Source organism: Triplophysa dalaica, chromosome 8 (assembly GCF_015846415.1).
Source record: "Triplophysa dalaica isolate WHDGS20190420 chromosome 8, ASM1584641v1, whole genome shotgun sequence".
Classification (NCBI taxonomy): Eukaryota; Metazoa; Chordata; class Actinopteri; order Cypriniformes; family Nemacheilidae; genus Triplophysa; species Triplophysa dalaica.
The window spans coordinates 4,457,843-4,475,963 of record NC_079549.1 but is presented as its reverse complement, the minus strand read 5'-3'; the positions used below and the strand labels follow the sequence as shown (position 1 = coordinate 4,475,963).

General features: G+C 43.8%; 1 protein-coding gene across 1 annotated transcript in view; it reads left to right on the top strand.

The window, feature by feature from the left end:
• The window catches only part of col4a2 (collagen, type IV, alpha 2), a 79,644-nt gene that overhangs the window by 18,914 nt on the left and 42,609 nt on the right, over positions 1 to 18,121 (top strand). The window contains exon 4 of the mRNA XM_056754487.1: positions 14,840 to 14,920. Coding sequence (XP_056610465.1) covers positions 14,840 to 14,920 — 81 coding nt within the window. The remainder of the gene's footprint in view (positions 1 to 14,839; positions 14,921 to 18,121) is intronic.

The window sequence follows — 18,121 nt, the reverse complement described above, 5'->3', positions numbered from 1 at the left end:
GGCTTTTGTACATTTCCAAAGTGGACTGTACATTAACATTCCCCAAAGAATATCATACAGATTAGTTGGATTTCACAGGTGCCTAGTGGTGTTTTTCACATCTCTAATTCATATCGCTCAACCATCTCACACTGTTATCATTCATGTGGCTCTGCTCTGGATTAGGGGCTAATGTGTACATTTTGTCTTATTACGTAGCCAAGATAAGTCCTGTCCTCTCAAATGGGTATCCTTCACCCAGTAGCACATTTATATGTGCCACATGAACGTATGTGGAAAATATTGTTCGGGAAGCTTTTTTGAAACCCAAGTTACATTGTTTAATACTAGAGGGCTTTATAATTCCATTCATAATTGTTTGTTTTTGTGTGGTTGATCCCTTCCCATAGTATCATGCTCTAGAACATATGTGCATCAGCAGGACGTCAAGAAGCTCATAAAGCACGCTGGTATTCTAAACTTTACAGCCCAGCTGCTATCCACACTCCCTCAGACATGTGAAACGACACAGCCTGAACTCCCACTGACCTGTATGGCCGACATACACGCGCAAACACACAGGTCACATTCCCAACCCATCTCAACTCAATATAAAGTCTTTTAATTGGCAGGTGGCACGGCTCCCTCCTCCAGTCTGTCAGACTTCAAGTTGAGTTTCCTCCTCAAAGTTGTCTAGAGAAGATATTCTAAAAGTCTGCTGAGTAACCAAACACAGCTTCATTTGCAAATTGAGCAGGCATGTGAGGCATTTTCAAGCAGGTCAATTTTAAATGTACATATATGCAAATATATAGGTTAGTAAAGAAAAATAATCAAAAAATCCTGTTTCTCAGTGCATGTATTAGCAGCGCAGTGGTTGTGAGTTAAATTCCCCCAAAACACATATGATAAAATGTACCACAAATGCAAGTCACTTAAGTGGTGTTATAGGGATAGCTCAGTCAAAAAATTAAATTATGTATATATAAATATATAGATAGTTTGACGAATGCCTTGAAACCAAACAGTTCTTGGACCCCATTGAATAGTCTGAAAAATTACAATGGCATTCAAAAGTGCCCCAGAACTGTTCGCTGTCCTACATTCTTCAAAATGTCTTCATTTGTGGTCAACAGAACAAACCAATACAAAAAAATCTGAACAAATTTTCAGAGCCAAGAAATTATACAGATTTCGAAAGTGAGTTAACTGTCACGGTGCACAAAGGGACTCAGATGCAGGCAAGGTACAACACAGTTTATTAGACAGGCTTCACTGAGAGAACAAAAGAAAGGCAGGGTACTCCTGGCCAAATACACAGGTACATTGCTGGCAGAGAAAACCAAAAAAATCCACAAATCCGGGAAAGGAAAACGGGAACCAAAAAGAACCGTAAGGAGAGAAAAATAATTCAAACCAGGCTCACGGGTTGCAACGTTCATACGAATAATAGGAAAAGGTTTGATAATAAGTACAGCGAGAGCAACACAGTAACAAATCATTACATCGCCACAATGAGAGCTGGCACAGTCAAGCTCAAATAGGGAAAGCAGCGATCAGGAACAGGTGCTGTTAATTAGTGAAAACAAGGTACCAGACGATCGAAATCTGTAAGACAGAAAATACAGCAGAGAAAATAAAACACCAACCAAAATACAAAAACAACAGGCAAAGCCTGACAGTAAACAATGAAATAATTTTTATTTTTGGGTGAACTATACCATTAAGAGTCCGCCAAGTGCATAATTGTGAAATAATATAAATGTTACATCACGTTCGCTTTAAACTGAAAATTCTGTCATAGTTTATCATAGTCTAACTTAAACTTTATTTTCAGTATGAATTTTTACAGAACTATAAAAATTTGCATTGCTTGGTTTAGGCCACTGGTGCCCCCCACAAAAATGGTACATGACGACAAAACGAGAGAACAAACGAATAAATGATTCAAGACATGAGGATTGCAGGAAACTGATGAGTCGAAAATGTAAATGGAAGTGGAAATTGGTGGTGCTTCAAAGGGAAGTTTGTCTGCGGTTCTTGTGGCCATATAATGATGCCGTTGTTTGGGAACAGCTTTGTCCATGGCCAGAATAGTAAATAAAAGCTCGGAACAAAGCAGATGTTGTATGACATCTGTTATGATACAATTTGATTTACTATTAAATTATTGCACACTTTATCTTTAATGTTACCACAATCAAGAATAGAAACCGGTCCATGCACATGCCAAGCACATCTTTTGACACATAGAGGTGCAGTGCTTATGTGAGTGAATGTGACTTACAACATTTCCTGTTGCTGTTAACACTCTTATCCCTATGGATATACATTAAAGCAAACAGTAACTATATAATTAGAAACTTAAAAGATAGACATTCCATTCACTTGTTCTCTTTCCCGGTAGGGTCACAAGCAGACATAAGAGCACAGTTAAGGTGAAAGGTCCACAGCAGAGGGTAAAAGGCAGTGCTCAGGAAGTTTTAAAGTAATGTGAGATTGTTGAATGCTCTTGGGTCAGCGTTCAGTGTGTGAATGGTTGAAAGTCAAATTCAGTTACAAAACTCTCTCTGATAAATATGACAGACTGAGTAAACCTCCAGTTTAGAGCTGACTGAATTTAAAGCCAATCCATGTAAACAGCTGCTCTCATCTTTATTTACAGCTCGGTAAAGTGGTTTGGTGTGTGAAGTGTTTATTCTTTACCCTGAGATTGTTTTCGATATTTAAACCAAGCTTCCTTCAAAATAAATATTTAAAAACATCACGCCTGGTGGTGGAGATGGCTAAGATTCATTGAAGAGACTCTAGTTGGGGCACAGCTCATGTTATTAAACTATAGATGCAGTTCTCTTCATTTTGAGGTGGAACTCTGTCCCCCCTTAAAATCTACTTCCTGGACTTCACCCCCTCATATCCAGCCCTGATCACACCTTTAGAGAAAAAGTCAGTCACGTGAGGCTGTCGTCTGGGAACAGCCAGTTTCATAGTATACAGTATTTTGATATTGTAAACCCCCCACAGTATCTTTCAGTGCTTACTGAGAATCTTATCTGTAAAGACACTCTTAAATGTCTTGTCTACATCATCTCAGTTTGTTTATATGAGGTGTAACAATCCGTGTAACAATATTCGAACAATTGCTGCTCATTTGTTATCTATTCCACGTAAGCATTTTAATGTGTATCGTGTCCATGTGCTGTCCCTAAATGCAGTTTTATAATCTTATAATCCAACATTATCTAAAAACTTTAGGCTTCTTTTTCTTTGACCATTTTTCACACTGATTCTATTCTCCAATGTAGCATCTGGATCTGGTCTTTTCCAGACACCTGTTGCAGTGGTTTGTCAGACCTGGAAGACACTTGGTGTTGAAATGACTGTGGGACTTATGGCTCCATGGTTAACCACAGACAGTTTTGACTATGGTGCATTAAGTTCATGACTCATATTGTCTTTGACTACAGAGGCAAACACTGACGACCATACATGGATCTTTCTGTCACTTTATTGTCATTAACAGTAATAGTATTTTTTCTCTGCCGTGTGGCCACACAGATATGTAAACACAAAGACACACCACACAGATATGTAAACACACAGTCACAATGTCATCACGTCGTCTGGGAAACACTGTACTGGGTTACAGTATGTCTAACAACAGAGACACACATCAAGTATGGATGTGGATATGAAATAGGAATGTGATTTATCGACAGTATTTCTGTTATTAAGAGACTTCCATTCAAAACATTCTTCATTTTATCCTTCCAAATGTAAATGAATGAGTAACATCTGAGTGTCAGTAACAGTAAATCATTAAAAAGCCCATAAAGGTTTTGTGTATTTTCAGACATTTACCAGAGGTTTTGTAATAACTGCTAAAAAAGGTCACATTTTGAAAGTTGAGGAAAAGCAATTAAACCTAATAAGAAAATGAACACTGGGTGCATTCATTGCATAATTGTTCATAATGTGGTCTAATATTGAATATTGAGTTATTATTATCTTGGCTGCTTGAGACATTTAGTGTAATTGCAGATGAATGCAGACTGTTTCTGGCTAATCTGAAGTCAGGGCTCTGGAATGAGACATAGCCTTCCCCCCAATGTCTTATTTTAGGGGCCTTAAATGTTTCAGAATGAAAGAGCCCTATTGAATGCTCAGCTTCCATCTACATGACAACAAGGCTTAAATGGCTTCGAAATATGCATCATAGATATGTCTGACAGTACATAACACATATACACCAGCAACATGTCTACAGTGTATAGGCACTTTTAAGATGAAGTTTTTGAAGGGAATCCGAGTTTATTTGACATCGTAGTTCATTTCAAAAGCTGTCAAATATTTTTACTGTACCAAAAGGTGCACTAGGATAGGGCCAATGTAAACTCTGGTACACAACTGGCAATCTGTTGTATCATATGTTTTGCATTTTTGCATGTCTTTAACTATTAAAAATTGATGTTTTTATGTAGCTACTTGTCTATAGATAAGTTGTGTGCAGTTTTGACTGTAAATTCAAGGGGACCCATTCTCAAAAACTGACGTCATTTCCATTAACTGGCAGTCCTGGTGCACAGCTGGAGCCAGTACTCAAAGTGGTACTTATGTTGATGACGTGGATATATCACAGTTGAGAGCCAAAGGTACATTGCAAACTTGAGTATGGAGAAAGCAGTTGAACAAAGTGATAAAACAAACAAAGCAGTGTGTACATAATTGGGACTGCATTTTGGCTTAGTGTGCTCCCAGCATTTGTGTTCTAGTAAAGTTTTATACTTTTTAAGGGAGCCTGTCCTCATCGATAAAACAACCCTCTGGTGCAAGCAGGTTCTGGTGACCTACTGTATACTGTAGTTCCCTTTCTGTCGGTCTCTCGACGTTGTGTCGAGAACGACAGATGGGGTTCGCCCTTGAGAACCAATCAACTCTGACTACTATAGAAAAGGCCAATGAAATTTGGCGAATGCAATTTGCATGCCGGGCTCCGCCCCCGGAAATCCGGTATAAAAGGAGGCCGGCGTGCAGCATTCACTTACCTTTTGTTCTTCAGAGCCATCGCTCATGAGTACAACTCAGGATTCAATCCTCTACAACTACACGCTGGTGCTACGACGTGTTACAGCGGATCGTCCCTTCCTGCAGCGACCTTCCCCTGGGCGTCTCGGCGGTTCCGGAGGTGTTAGAGATTTTTTCTAAAAGTCCTTTTCAGGACTGACTGAGCATTCTCCAGCGCGGCATGTCCCGCTGTTCTCTTGGGTGCGGCACCCTCATCGAGGAGGGGGATGGACACGATCGCTGCATTAGGTGTCTGGGCGTCCAGCACACTGAAGCAGCGTTCGTTGACACATCTGCCTGCACTGCGGGCAGATTGTCATTCAGAAGTTGCGGTCACGGGTGGCTGTCTTCCTACGGGAACCAGCCACCATTTCGTCTGCTACCCGGGCTGTGACATCTGTGGCTACGGCCCCGATGACCACCCACGTTAGCAGCGTTAGTGATACGGGGAACTCTGCGAACGTAAACCCGCCAGCCAAGTGCTCACGGGCCGATCGCACCCCGATTCGCTCTTCTGAACGTTCCCCAACCGGCGGTGGCATACCGTCCGGATCCTCACGCACACACTCGGAAACGATGTGTGACGTAGATGAGATGTCGCTCGCAGCATCGGAGGGAGACTGGCATCCGACTCTGCCGAATCCAAACTCCACCCCCAGCGGTCGAGTTCAGGAGGAAGCAGAAGTGATGTCATCCGTGCTAACCCGGGGATACGTGGTTCCCGAGGTCGGTGCGCGGTGCAAACCGCGCCCACCCCGGGTGCCATGTTTTTCCCGGAGGTGCATGAGGAGCTGTGTAAAACTTGGAACGCTCCACTCACGGACCGTTCCAGTGAAACCAGCTCCGGCTCCCTTACTTCCCTCGATGGTGAGGCAGCCAAGGACTGCGTCGAGATCCCCCGGGTGGAACGTCCGCCTGCGGTGCACCTGTGCCGCGGACGGCTACCACCTGGGGGGGGATCGACCACTCCTACCGTCCAAAGCACGTAAGACTTCGGCATCACTGGTGTCGAAAGCTTGCGATGTTGCGGGCCAGGCTGCCTCCTCTCTCTATGCCTTGGCCATCCTGCAGGTCCGCCAGGCCAGGGCGTTGAGAGGGCTCCACGAGGGTAAGGCCGACCCGGGTATAATGCAGGATCTCCGTGCCACCGCTGACAGCGCTCTACGGGCGACTAAGGCGGCGGCACGGGCCCTGGGTCGGACGATGTCCACGGTAGTGGTCCAGGAGAGACACCCCCGGCTATACCTTGTGCAGAAGAGTGACAGCAAGGAAGTCCGCTTTCTTGATGCACTCATCTCGCAGGGTGGGTTGTTGGTAACACCGTCGAGGACTGCGCTCAGCAGTTTTTTGACGGCGAAGCAGACAGTGGCAATTAACCACATTTTTTTTTCACGCCGCGACTCGGCCGCCTACAGGCCTCCGAGATCTCACGTGACGTCTGCTTCCCTGCAACCCAGGACCCTTTCGACATCGGCTCCGGTTCCTGTGCCCCCACAGGCGGCACCCCGGAAGCAGAGGTCGAGGGGGAAACCTCCACCCCGTCAGCAACCTCCTCGCGAGAAGGGACACTGACGGGAAGACCCCAGGGAGAACAACATCGGGCCCGAACCTTCACAGCCACGGCTCTGATCGGTCGGTACGGGACGACTCCTGCCTCGTCACCAAAGCCGGGCCCTTGTTAGGGCTTGGCGCCCACTTACTCACTGAGTTTTCTGTTCTCCCCGGGTTTACTTGCAGCCGATCGCACACTCCACTGGACTGTGCTCGGCGAACCGACCTCACACCCTGGCGAGGCGTGAGGTCGTACACATACGACAGCCGTCACCACTCTCAAACCGACAGTGCGTGCCGTTGTCCCGCCAGGCAGGTAAGCAGGCGGAGCAAAAACCTTCCCTCCGGGGACTCCCCGCGACATGGTTAGCTCCGCCAGCCGACGAACCACCCCCCGTGGGAATGATGAAGCAGACCGTCCCCTTGGTCACCCTGTCACAGTCCCTGGGAGCTCGAGAGCTGCCCACACTGTCTCGCTGGCTAATGAGGGCGGTCCGTCTTGGTTACTCGATCCAGTTCGCCAGAGACTCACCCAAGTTTCGGGGCATCATCTCTCCCTCTGTCAGAGGCAGGGACGCCTCCGTACTTCGGGTAGAGGTCACCACCCTTCTGGCAAAACAGGCATCGAGTTCGTCCCTCAAAACCAAGATGTTCAGTGGGTCACCACCCGCACTTCATCGTTCCCAAGAAAGACGGCGGGTTGCCCCCAAAGGCTGCGTACCCTGAACAGAGCACCTTCACAAGCTGCCATTCAGGGTGCTCACACAGAGGCGCGTCCTGACATCTATGAGGTGTCAGGATTGGTTCGTGGCAATCGACCTGAAGGACGCTTACTTTCATGTCTCGATCCTCCTCGACACCGGCCGTTCCCACGGTTCGCGTGCGAGAGGCGGGCATATCAGTACAGAGTCCTCCCTTTCGGTCTGTCCCTGACCGCCCTTTCTCCCTGAGAGGAGGAAGGCGAGCGGGTACTAAACTATCTCAGCGACTGGCCTATCTTGGCACACTCGCGAGATCTGTTATGTACACAAAGGGACCTGGTGCTCCGGCACCTAGGTCGATTGGGACTCCAGGTCAACCAAGAGAGGGGCAAGCTCTCCCCAGTGCAGAGCATCCTCTTTCTCGGTATGGAACTCAACTCTGTCACCATGTCGGCACACCTGTCCGCAGTTGTGCCCAACCAGTGTTGAACTGTCTGAAATGAACATTTTAGGCAGACAGCGGTCCCCCTGAAACAATTCAGAGGCTCCTGGGACACATGGCGTCCTCGCGGGCTAATACCCCTCGAGTTGATGCACATGACACCGCTCCAACACTGGTTTCAGAGTCGAGTTCCGAGGAGAGCGTGGCACACCGGCAGCAGGCGCATGGTGATGCCGCCCTGCTGCCGACGCACCATAACCCCTAGTCTTTATGACTTTTTCGACGGACTCAGGTCCCTCTGAGCAGGTTATGAGGCAGGTCGTGGTGACGACTGAAGTCTCCCTGCAGGGGTGCGGTGTAGTGTGCAACGGGCACGCAGGTGGGGTGTTGGACGAACCCCCGCCTGCGCTGGCATATCAATTGCCAAGAGTTGTGGGCTATGCTACTTGCACTGAGCAGGCTACGGCCTCTCGTGCGAGACATACACGTGCTGTTCCGAGGACAGCACTATAGCTGTAGCGAATACAGATCGTCAGGGTGGCGTTCGCACACAGCAGCTAAACACAACTTGCTCGACGCCTCCTCCGGTGGAGTCAACAGGTGACTCGTTCCCTGCAGGCCACACACCCCGGGCAAACTGAACTAGACAGCCGACGTGCTTTCTCGCCAGTTTATGCCTCGTGGAGAGTGGCGACTCCACCCCCGTGCAGTCCAGCTCATTTGGAGGCTGTTCGGGTAGGCCCAGGTAAAACCTGTTCACCTCCCGTAACACCACCATTTGCCCGCTTGATAGTCCCTGCCCTCGGCACGGATATCCTTGCGCACAGCTGGCCGCGGGATGGGCGGAAGCACACCTTCCCCCCCCAGGAGCCTTCTTGTACAGACTCTGTGCAAGGTCAGGGAGCAGGAGCACCAAGTGTTATTGGTTACACCACACCGGTCTAACCGCACTTGGCCTCAGAGCCGATGCTCTGGACAGCGACTCCCCCTGAACCATTCCCCTGACAGAGGACCTGCTCTCTCAGGGGAAGGACACGTTCTGGCATCCCAGATCAGACCTCTGGAACACCCATGTCTGGTCTCTAGACGGGACGAGAAGATCCTAAGATGGCTACTCCCCCTATACGGCTGAGACCATCACCCAGGCTAGGGCCCCATCTACTAGGCGGTTACACGCCTCTAGACGGTGCCTCTTCTCGTCCTGGTGTCTTTCTCAACGAGAAAGACCCACTGAGGTGCTTGATCAGGATTGTGTTCCCCTCCTCACGAGACTGGAGACTAACATCTCCCTTCCACACTGAAAGTGTATGTAGTCGCTATTGCCACTCATCACGACTCAGTCGGTGGAAAGTTTCTAGGGCAACACGACCTGGTCACCAGGTTCCTAAGCAGCGAGAGGGCGGAATCCGCCTCATCTCCGCTCCATACCCTCTTGGGACCCTAAGTGGTCCTGGGGAGCCTCAGGGCCCCCCAAAGAGCCCCTCGGAGGTTCCGATCTTCCTCATAGAGTAAGACGGCCCTCCTGACGGCGCTCACTTCCTTCAAGAGGGTAGGGGACCACCGAGCATCCTCCGTGTCCCTGGATTGCCTTAAACTCGGCCCTGGAAACTCTCACGTTATCTTGAGACCCAGGCCCGGATGCGTGCCCAAGAAGTTCCCACTACTCCCTCCGGGGCCAAGTGGTGAACTTGCAGGCGCTCCCCATAGGGGAGGAAGACCCAACCCGATTAGTGTTGTGTCCAGTACGTACTGGACCGCACGCAGAGCTCTGAAGCTCTGACCAGCTCCGTGTCTGTTGGAGGACAGCAGAAGGGGAAGGCTGTCTCCAAACAGAGGCTGGCGCACTGGGTCGTGGACGCCGTTACGACGGCATTCCGATCTCAGAATCTCCCATGCCCATTGGCAGTGAGGGCTCACTCCACACGGAGTTTAGCCACCTCCTGGACACTGGCAGAAGCGCCTCTCTAGCAGACATCTGTAGAGCTGCGGGTTGGGCTATGCCCAAACACCTTCGCAAGGGTTAACAACCTTCGCGTAAACCCGGTGTCAGCCCACGTCCTGCGTGGCGACATGTAGGACTGGCATCCGGGGGGGCGTATGCCTGCGAAAGCACCTTTCCACCCTCTAACAGGTTGGGTCAGTGTGCTATTTACCTTTTCTTCTTACCCGAACACATCGCTAAGAAACTGGTACCTCACCAGCCTCCCTTCTTACCCAGACACTGGTTAAGAATAGGCATTCCATCCATCACCAAACAAGCACCCCCTGGGGGCTGGCTGGGCAGAGCAGCCTTCCCCCTTAGGCCGGGATACCATGTGAGCTATCACAGATAGCTCTAACCGGACCTAGTGCTACCGGACGTCTGTAACACCCCCTCCGTGGGCTGTTCCGTCTGATGTATCCTCATGAGAATGGTTCCCACTCCTGGTAACCCATGAGCTTCCCCAGGTGGGCCTCCACCTCGCGGTTAACTACTCAGTCCGCACGTTCCATGCGTTCTCCTCCAAGGACGAGACCATACCTATATCCACCATATTCCTCCCCACGGGTAGGAGGTGGCCTCTGTAGCGCTTCTCTGATTAAGAGTCGCGCTTACCCGGTGTAAACTGATCTGGACGGCCTCTCGCCTATAGAGAGCTAAGGCCCCGTCCGTGAAAGTTACCGGTCAGGGCTGTACCCATCTTTCTCCAAGAAAGCTCTGGAACCCCCCGACCACCACACTGGAAGGTTACAGTCTCACGAAAGCTTCGAGATGACACGCCCAGGCTTGTTACCGTCGCTTCGCTAGAGATTGTGACGCGATACAGCGTTGTGGCGTTTTCCATAGGCAACCCCATCTGTCGTTCTCGACACAACGTCGAGAGACCGACAGAAAGGGAACGTCTTGGTTACGTATGTAACCTCAGTTCCCTGATGGAGGGAACGAGACGTTGTGTCCCTTATGCCACGAACACGTATCGTATTCTGCTGCAGTTTGAGAGGTCTCAGGCTCTTCAGAACAAAGGTAAGTGAATGCTGCACGCCGGCCTCCTTTTATACCGGATTTCCGGGGGCGGAGCCCGGCATGCAAATTGCATTCGCCAAATTTCATTGGCCTTTTCTATAGTAGTCAGAGTTGATTGGTTCTCAAGGGCGAACCCCATCTGTCGTTCTCGACACAACGTCTCGTTCCCTCCATCAGGGAACTGAGGTTACATACGTAACCAAGACGTTTTGTTGCATGGCTTATTTGTGGGTGTCGTCTTAAAATTATGTTTGACCATGACTAGCAAATCAAAATATTAATTTAAAGGGAAAGTTTTGGAATCATTTACTCACCCTGAGGTTGTTCTTAACCTGTATATATTTTGTTGTTCTTCTAAACACAAAGGAAGATATTTGGAAGAATGTCAGTACCAAACATATTGATATTCCCTATCATGGCAATAAATAGGGGATGTGATCTGTTTGGTTACTTACAGTCTTCCAAATATATTCCTTTATGTTCAGCAGAACAAATAAATGTATACAGGTTTAGAACAACCCGAGGGTGAGTAAATGATGAAAGAATTTTCATTTTTGGATGAATTATCCCCTTAATAATCCATTTAAACATTTGTGAACTTTTACTTGGTCCACTATCCAACAATTTTTCATCATTCATCTTTCAAAATGTAGATTTACATTATGCACTTGGCAGTCTGACTGACTTGCAGGACATACAGGGTAAGTTTTGTGTGTTCCCGGGATCAAACATATGATTTTTGCACTGTTAACACAATTAAAGCTTACCAATTGACCAAACTCCCAAGGCATCAGGGCTTAAGTTTCTATTCTGTCCTATGCTTTTGCATGTTCTTTCTTTGTGGGATGTTCTTTTGACGTCAGTGTTTAGTCAGTTATAACTGTTGTCTGGGACGTTTATGGGCCCTACAATAACAAAACTGTTGAGATCTGTGTTTATTGTCTTCTATTTGTTTGTCTGGTTTGTCTGGTTTTTGTTTGGTTTTAGACGTAGCATTTCAGACATTCATGTCTTCTGACCTTCCTGTAAGGCTGAACACACTGCACATTGAACAACATTGTGTCATGTGAACAAGTCTTGCTCTAAGTACATTCATTTTTCACTGGAAAAGACTCATCTCTTTCCCATGCAATACAAGAATACTTATTAACTCTTGTAATTCCCATGTAGATTCTGTAATTTTTTTTTTTGATTAATCAGGATTAATAAATAACATAACATAACATTCCTTTCTTAAATATAATTTAACATTCTAATAATTTCACATTTATTCTCGTTAATGAATGTAGAAACCACAGTTTTCTTAAAAACATAATTTTATAAATGAACGCCAACATTATGATATTGCAACTGATGTATCCATTTTCCAGTCTTTTTTTTTAACATTAATTATAGCTGTTAAACACTGAAGTATAGTATAATTGAGAGCTATCATGTCTAACAAGTAAATATACAGAAATTCAATTAAGTTCTCAAACACTTTACAGTCTTTAATGCTTAATTCTAAAATTAAATATAGAATTAAAGCTACAAAACACATTGAATTCCTCTTTTCTTTTGTTTTTTTGATGAACATTAATGACAGGAGTCACAGCTGCAGGTTTAAAGACCTAAGAGGATCTTATGCCCTTTCCCATTTTCACAACTCTTTGCATTCATTTAGAGTTTTATTTAACACGTTGAAATCTGTGCTAACGAAAATGCTTTAAAAGAACTTCAAACTGGTTCACTGTATGACAGAGATTCACTGACGCAATCTTTAGCCCGTGACTGTATACACCAGACAGTATCGTTGTCGTGTTGCATTGTGTCTTATCCCACAGCTAGAAGCTGTCTATCTATCGCATTTAAATGGTTTAAAGGCCTTTAAATGAATAAGAGTGTGATTATACGATGTAACGCCATGAAGACAAAGGATGACAAAATAAACAGATGCTGCGTTGATTGCGTTTAATATTTTAACGAGTTAATCTGGAAAAAATTTATCGCATGCGTTAATGCGTTAACCTTGACAGCCCTGATATAAATCAACAACGTGTAACCAATTCCACAAATGTGTGACTGTTTGCAAATGCTGAAAAGCATGTTGAACATTGAAATATTTGAACACTTTAAACTTTGTTTTGAATTTGTGGATAATATTTTGTGAATTTAAACTAGGCTTTTGTGATACAAAATAGAAACAGAATCAGCACGTCTGGATTCAGCCAAAGAAAATGTATGTCTGTTATTCTAGAAGAAAAAAGTATAATCTGAGCTGTTCTGTGCATGCTTTCTGTTTTATTATTCATAATTACTCATTAACATCAGACCTCCAGTGGCAACTTGATGACAAAAACACATTCTTTCCCCATACACTTCAGACTTCTTGGCTGTGATGGGAACAAACATATACTACTTAGGTGATCATTGTTTCAGGCTTTGTTGGAAAATGTTTTTTCCAGGTAGTGGTGGAAAAGGTCATTTTTGTGGGAGGGGTGGAACAGGATAGAAAACAATACTCCTCTCATCATCTGTTGTGATCATCAACTGTTCAGCAATTTGTGAAACTGCCAGGTCATTGTTCAATTATGTTGAAATGATACTAGTGCTGCTGTAAAGTCCTTTATCATTCCCACCTCATGTATGACAACACCTCCACTTTCCTCTTGATCTGCTGCATACATTGTTCCAAACCCAAAGCTTTAATTTGTGGTCAACTGGTGTGGGTTTTTCAACTAACCCTATTGACCATTGTTATTTCTTAGTGTGGTTGTGTTTAATACCTGTGTGTTTAATTTCCTGTGGCTCAGTGGTTAGAGCATGCATTAGCAATGCCAAGGTCATGGGTTCGATCAGAAACAAATGGATAATACACTGCAATTTAAGTCGCTTTTGATAAAAGCATCTGCCAAATGTGTAAATGTAAGTGTTAAACATTGTGTGCACTTTTACGTGGACCCTCACCATTTTTCAATAAAATGTAAGTTCACACAAATTACCTATACAGTCATATTTGTTGTGCAGGATATCTGTTTTTTCAATTTCATTGCAATTCTGAGCTCTGCAGCAAAATATGTGAGAGGAAGGGAATTCTTACGGAGGATCATAAATCACTGTCCATAAATGAGTTCTCAGTAAAAGAATTTATTGTGACTTAGGAAAGGAGCATCAATATGGCCTTTGTCTGTTGCTTCCCTAACATCTCATATCAGACGAACTAGAATTTCTGTGAAGCACTCAGTCCCCAACCAGAAATAATAGCAGACAGTTTTATTCTGATTTTATTAAAGGGGTGACATGACATGGTAACACACAGGATTGTCTCATTGGTCAGAATCAGTGTGTAGGTGTGAAAGGAGATGCTGCCGTCATAGAATGAGGCCCTCCAAAAGAAAAGCCTCCCCCAACAAAGAGATTTATTCACAAATATGTATAGTATTCATTAGTTCAGTAACATTCATCTACAGGGCTTAAAGAATTTCCACAATGAATTGCTGTCATACGTTAATGCACAACTTGATGTCATGGTGAAATACTTACAGTAACAGCTGTGGTCAAACATAAAGTCATGCTTTATAAAACACAGAGAGGCTTTAGTGTACGTTATGGATTTATAACTACATCTTTGGATGTTTGGTCAACAATGTGACCCCCTCACAGTTTTACTAGTTTGTATATTAGTCTTCCTACATTTTTTTCCACACAAAAAGTGTTTATTTTATATTTAATGATTTAATAAGTCATTGTTACTGTAAATGATTAATTCTCATATTTTATGGTTAAAGGTCATGGTTATGGGTGAACATAAAAGCGCCTCTAGCTGAAAAAAATAATTGACAATTTTTTTCACTCAGATGTTTAAAACTGTGTTCACTTGATGGATCTTTGATTGTCATCTCACGTTTTAAAGACCCCAGAGTTAAAGAGAAGATATCATGTAGCATCTAATGTGTCCTGAATGTGAAAGGGATATACATCAACAATATTGAATCTTGATGAAGATGTTGTATGTGCTGATAGAAATACTTTACATTCAATTCTGTCTCATTCTTTACAGGGTTAACATTTCACCCAAATGTCATCTTACCATCTTGTCTCTCTTTTTTCTGTTCTCAGGGGGTCAAGAAGTATGATGGCCCATGTGGAGGGAGAGACTGCAGTGGTGGGTGTCAGTGTTATCCGGAGAAGGGTTCAAGGGTAAGTCTGTTTCAGTCTTCTGTTCAACCAGGGTTATATGCTGTGGTGGAATTCAAAATGAAATTAAGAATGAAATGAAGAAAGTCTCCACATGTTGCTCCTCAACATCACCATGTTTCCAATAGTTTGGAGGGTCAGTTTCACTAGTAAGCGGGGAAACAAACACCAATTTGTAACAGCAGGTCTGTTACACTGTTAATTAAGGATGCCACAATATTCAATATAATATTGAACCGTTCGGTACGACTTCTCCAATACGAGCAAGTGAATTGTGGTGTCCCGTGCGTTAAATTACACTGTGAACTGGCTCTGTCTGTGTTTGTCTGTATGCTGAGATATACGCATCCCCAATATCTATTAACGAAAGTCTTGCCACTCGGCGGCCTTTCGGACAGCTATTAACGTCTTAGCAAGAGCACCTTCAAGAAGCTATTTAGCATTGAATTTCTTCTAATTTTTTGCAATGGCAGTGATGCACCTTGTTAATATATTATCTTTGGCCTTTCCCATTGAGTGCACATTTACTTCGATTTCTGCAATCGCAAGTTTATCATTACGTCGTTTTAATTACTCTGATGCACAAAACCTCTTCAAGAACCTTATTTTACTGGCTTGTTGATTAACAGTAAACCAAAAACTGCCGTGAGCTGCCAGTTTAAATCTTTACATTTATTAAATACATCAGTAATTTGTACAAGTTGTTTTTTGCTTAAAAATAATAAAATAAAGTCAAGTAAAATAAAGAGAATTTCAGTAAAAATAATAATTCTTCGTAAGTTTTTACTGTTCCTGTCACAAGCATAAAACAATCAAAAAACACTTTAATGTGCCGAAGCCATCAGAACCGAACCGTGCCGAAAACCGTGGGACATAAACCGAGGTCCGTGTTGAACCGTGGGTCATAAACCGAGGTCCGTGTTGAACTGTGTGTAAGGTGAATTGTTGCATGCCTACTGTTGATATTTATTTATATAAATGGAATAGTAGAGCTGAAAAGGAGACATTGTCTAATTGTGTGTGTGTTAGTGTAGTGTTTTTCATCTGACGTTTGTTGGTAAAACAGTTACCAACAGCAGCACAGCAGTTGCATAGCACACATAAAGGGCTCGTGAGCACGATTCAGTATCATGTTGACAAATGGGACACCCTACAGTTTTGCGGACTTCACAGACACGTGCACTCAACGGTCATTGCATGTCCACAAGACAGCAAATTCACATCAATGTGCTGTTTGGGACAAAGCCACCATTATGGCTTGGATACAAGTAATGTATAAAGCTTTAAGTGGAGCTGACAGCTGTGAATATAACAGCAAGTGTTATATAACATGGTTATTACCAAATTAACATGGTTTACTGACACTTCTTGTGTCTCACTAAAGCAAATGATTTAAAACCATATAAAATTGTGTTTTTCTATTCAAGTATAGCTTGAGATGTCTGTTCAGTTGTCTTTTTCCTTCACTCTACAGTAGCAGGAAAAGGGCTCTGATTGTTCTTTCTTTCTTTATTTATTTATAAAGCACAATTTAATACAACTGTTGCTCTCCAATGTGCTTTACAAGGATGGAGATGTACAAAAATACACATCCAACATGTCTCCTCTACACATCCAATATACAGTATATCTAATACACATCCAATGTCTATCTCAACCACCAGAATTATTTAAATCCTGACTTAATAGATTCGTTTTTTACAAGAATTTAAACTAGACATTTAAAAAAAATCTATGAAACCACAGCATACACATAGCTACATAGCACTGAAAGTGGTTCTTGCCTCGTAATCCTACTTTTAGTGCTATATAGAACCATATTTTGGTGCTTTAGTCGTTCTTCATCGGTTCTTTGGGATGACTGAGATGCTACATAGAACCACATAAGAACCATACAGGGTCTTAACAGGTTCTTCATATAGAAACGGTGCTATAAGACACCTCGGTCACACTAAAGATCTAACCAGCAACCTTTGATTTACCGGTTCAGTGGTTTAACCCACTAGACCACCATCTCACAAAGAACCTCTGAAGAACCTCTGAAGCCCCAAGATATGGTGCTATATAGCACTGAAAGTGGTTCTTGCCTCGTAATCATACTTTTAGTGCTATATAGAACCATATTTTGGTGCTTCAGTCTTTCTTCAGCGGTTCTTTGGGATGACTGAGATGCTACATAGAACCACCGAAGAGCAATACAGGGGCTTAACAGGTTCTTTATATGGAAACGGTGCTATATGGAACCTCGGTCACACTAAAGAATTTTAATTTAATTTAATTTAGTCATTTGGCAGACGCTTTTATCCCACTTATCACAGGGACTGTGCAATATGGCACCTCGGTCACCCCAAAGAACCTCTGAAGAACCTCTGAAGCACCAAGATATGGTGCTATATAGCAGTTAAAGTGGTTCCCCTATGATTAGGAGCAAATAACTACTTTTAGTGCTATATAGCACCATTTTATTAAAAGTGTAAGTGCCAAGACGGTTGTGGGTATATGGCCCGATGGTTCTCCTGTTTTTGCCAAGTGGTAGATATCCTTTTGCCTTCTTTTGTTTTATTTCAGGATATTTAACTCATTCATATGTTTCCTCCTACATAACTCCGCCCAGAGATTCCCCAGGGTCCTAGAGCACACTTTAAAAAAAACAGCGCTTCTATTTTCCTAACAAACTAAAAGATGTCAAATTTTATTTGTGTATATTTATAATGATGGGTAAAGAATACACTGAATGTTCCTTGCTTACTTTGATCAAAAGCTTGATGCTTGTAAGTCTTCATGTCAAAATAATATGGAACGATTATTTTAACCACAGCTCTAGACCTGTAGTTCGAACCATGTTACTTTACAATGCTACAATGATTGATGGAAAGATGGTTTCGGGAAACAATTGAATTGTTGAACTATGTTGGAACTTGCAATAGTTGGCTAATGATGCTTTTGGGAAACGCACCCCTGTGTCAAACACACATTTACATTATTGCTTGTGTTACACCATAACATTATCACTATTACTAAAGCTAAAACATTCCTAACACTAAAATATTCAACTTTGGTGCGTAACTCGGAAACTTAAACAACTTTGTGTAGCTGTTATCAATATTAGTGAGATCTTTTGTTTTCTTTTACAGTCTTTCAACATCTTAATTTAGTCAAACACTTTTCCACTCCTAATGTCCTCAGTTTGATATATGTGAATGA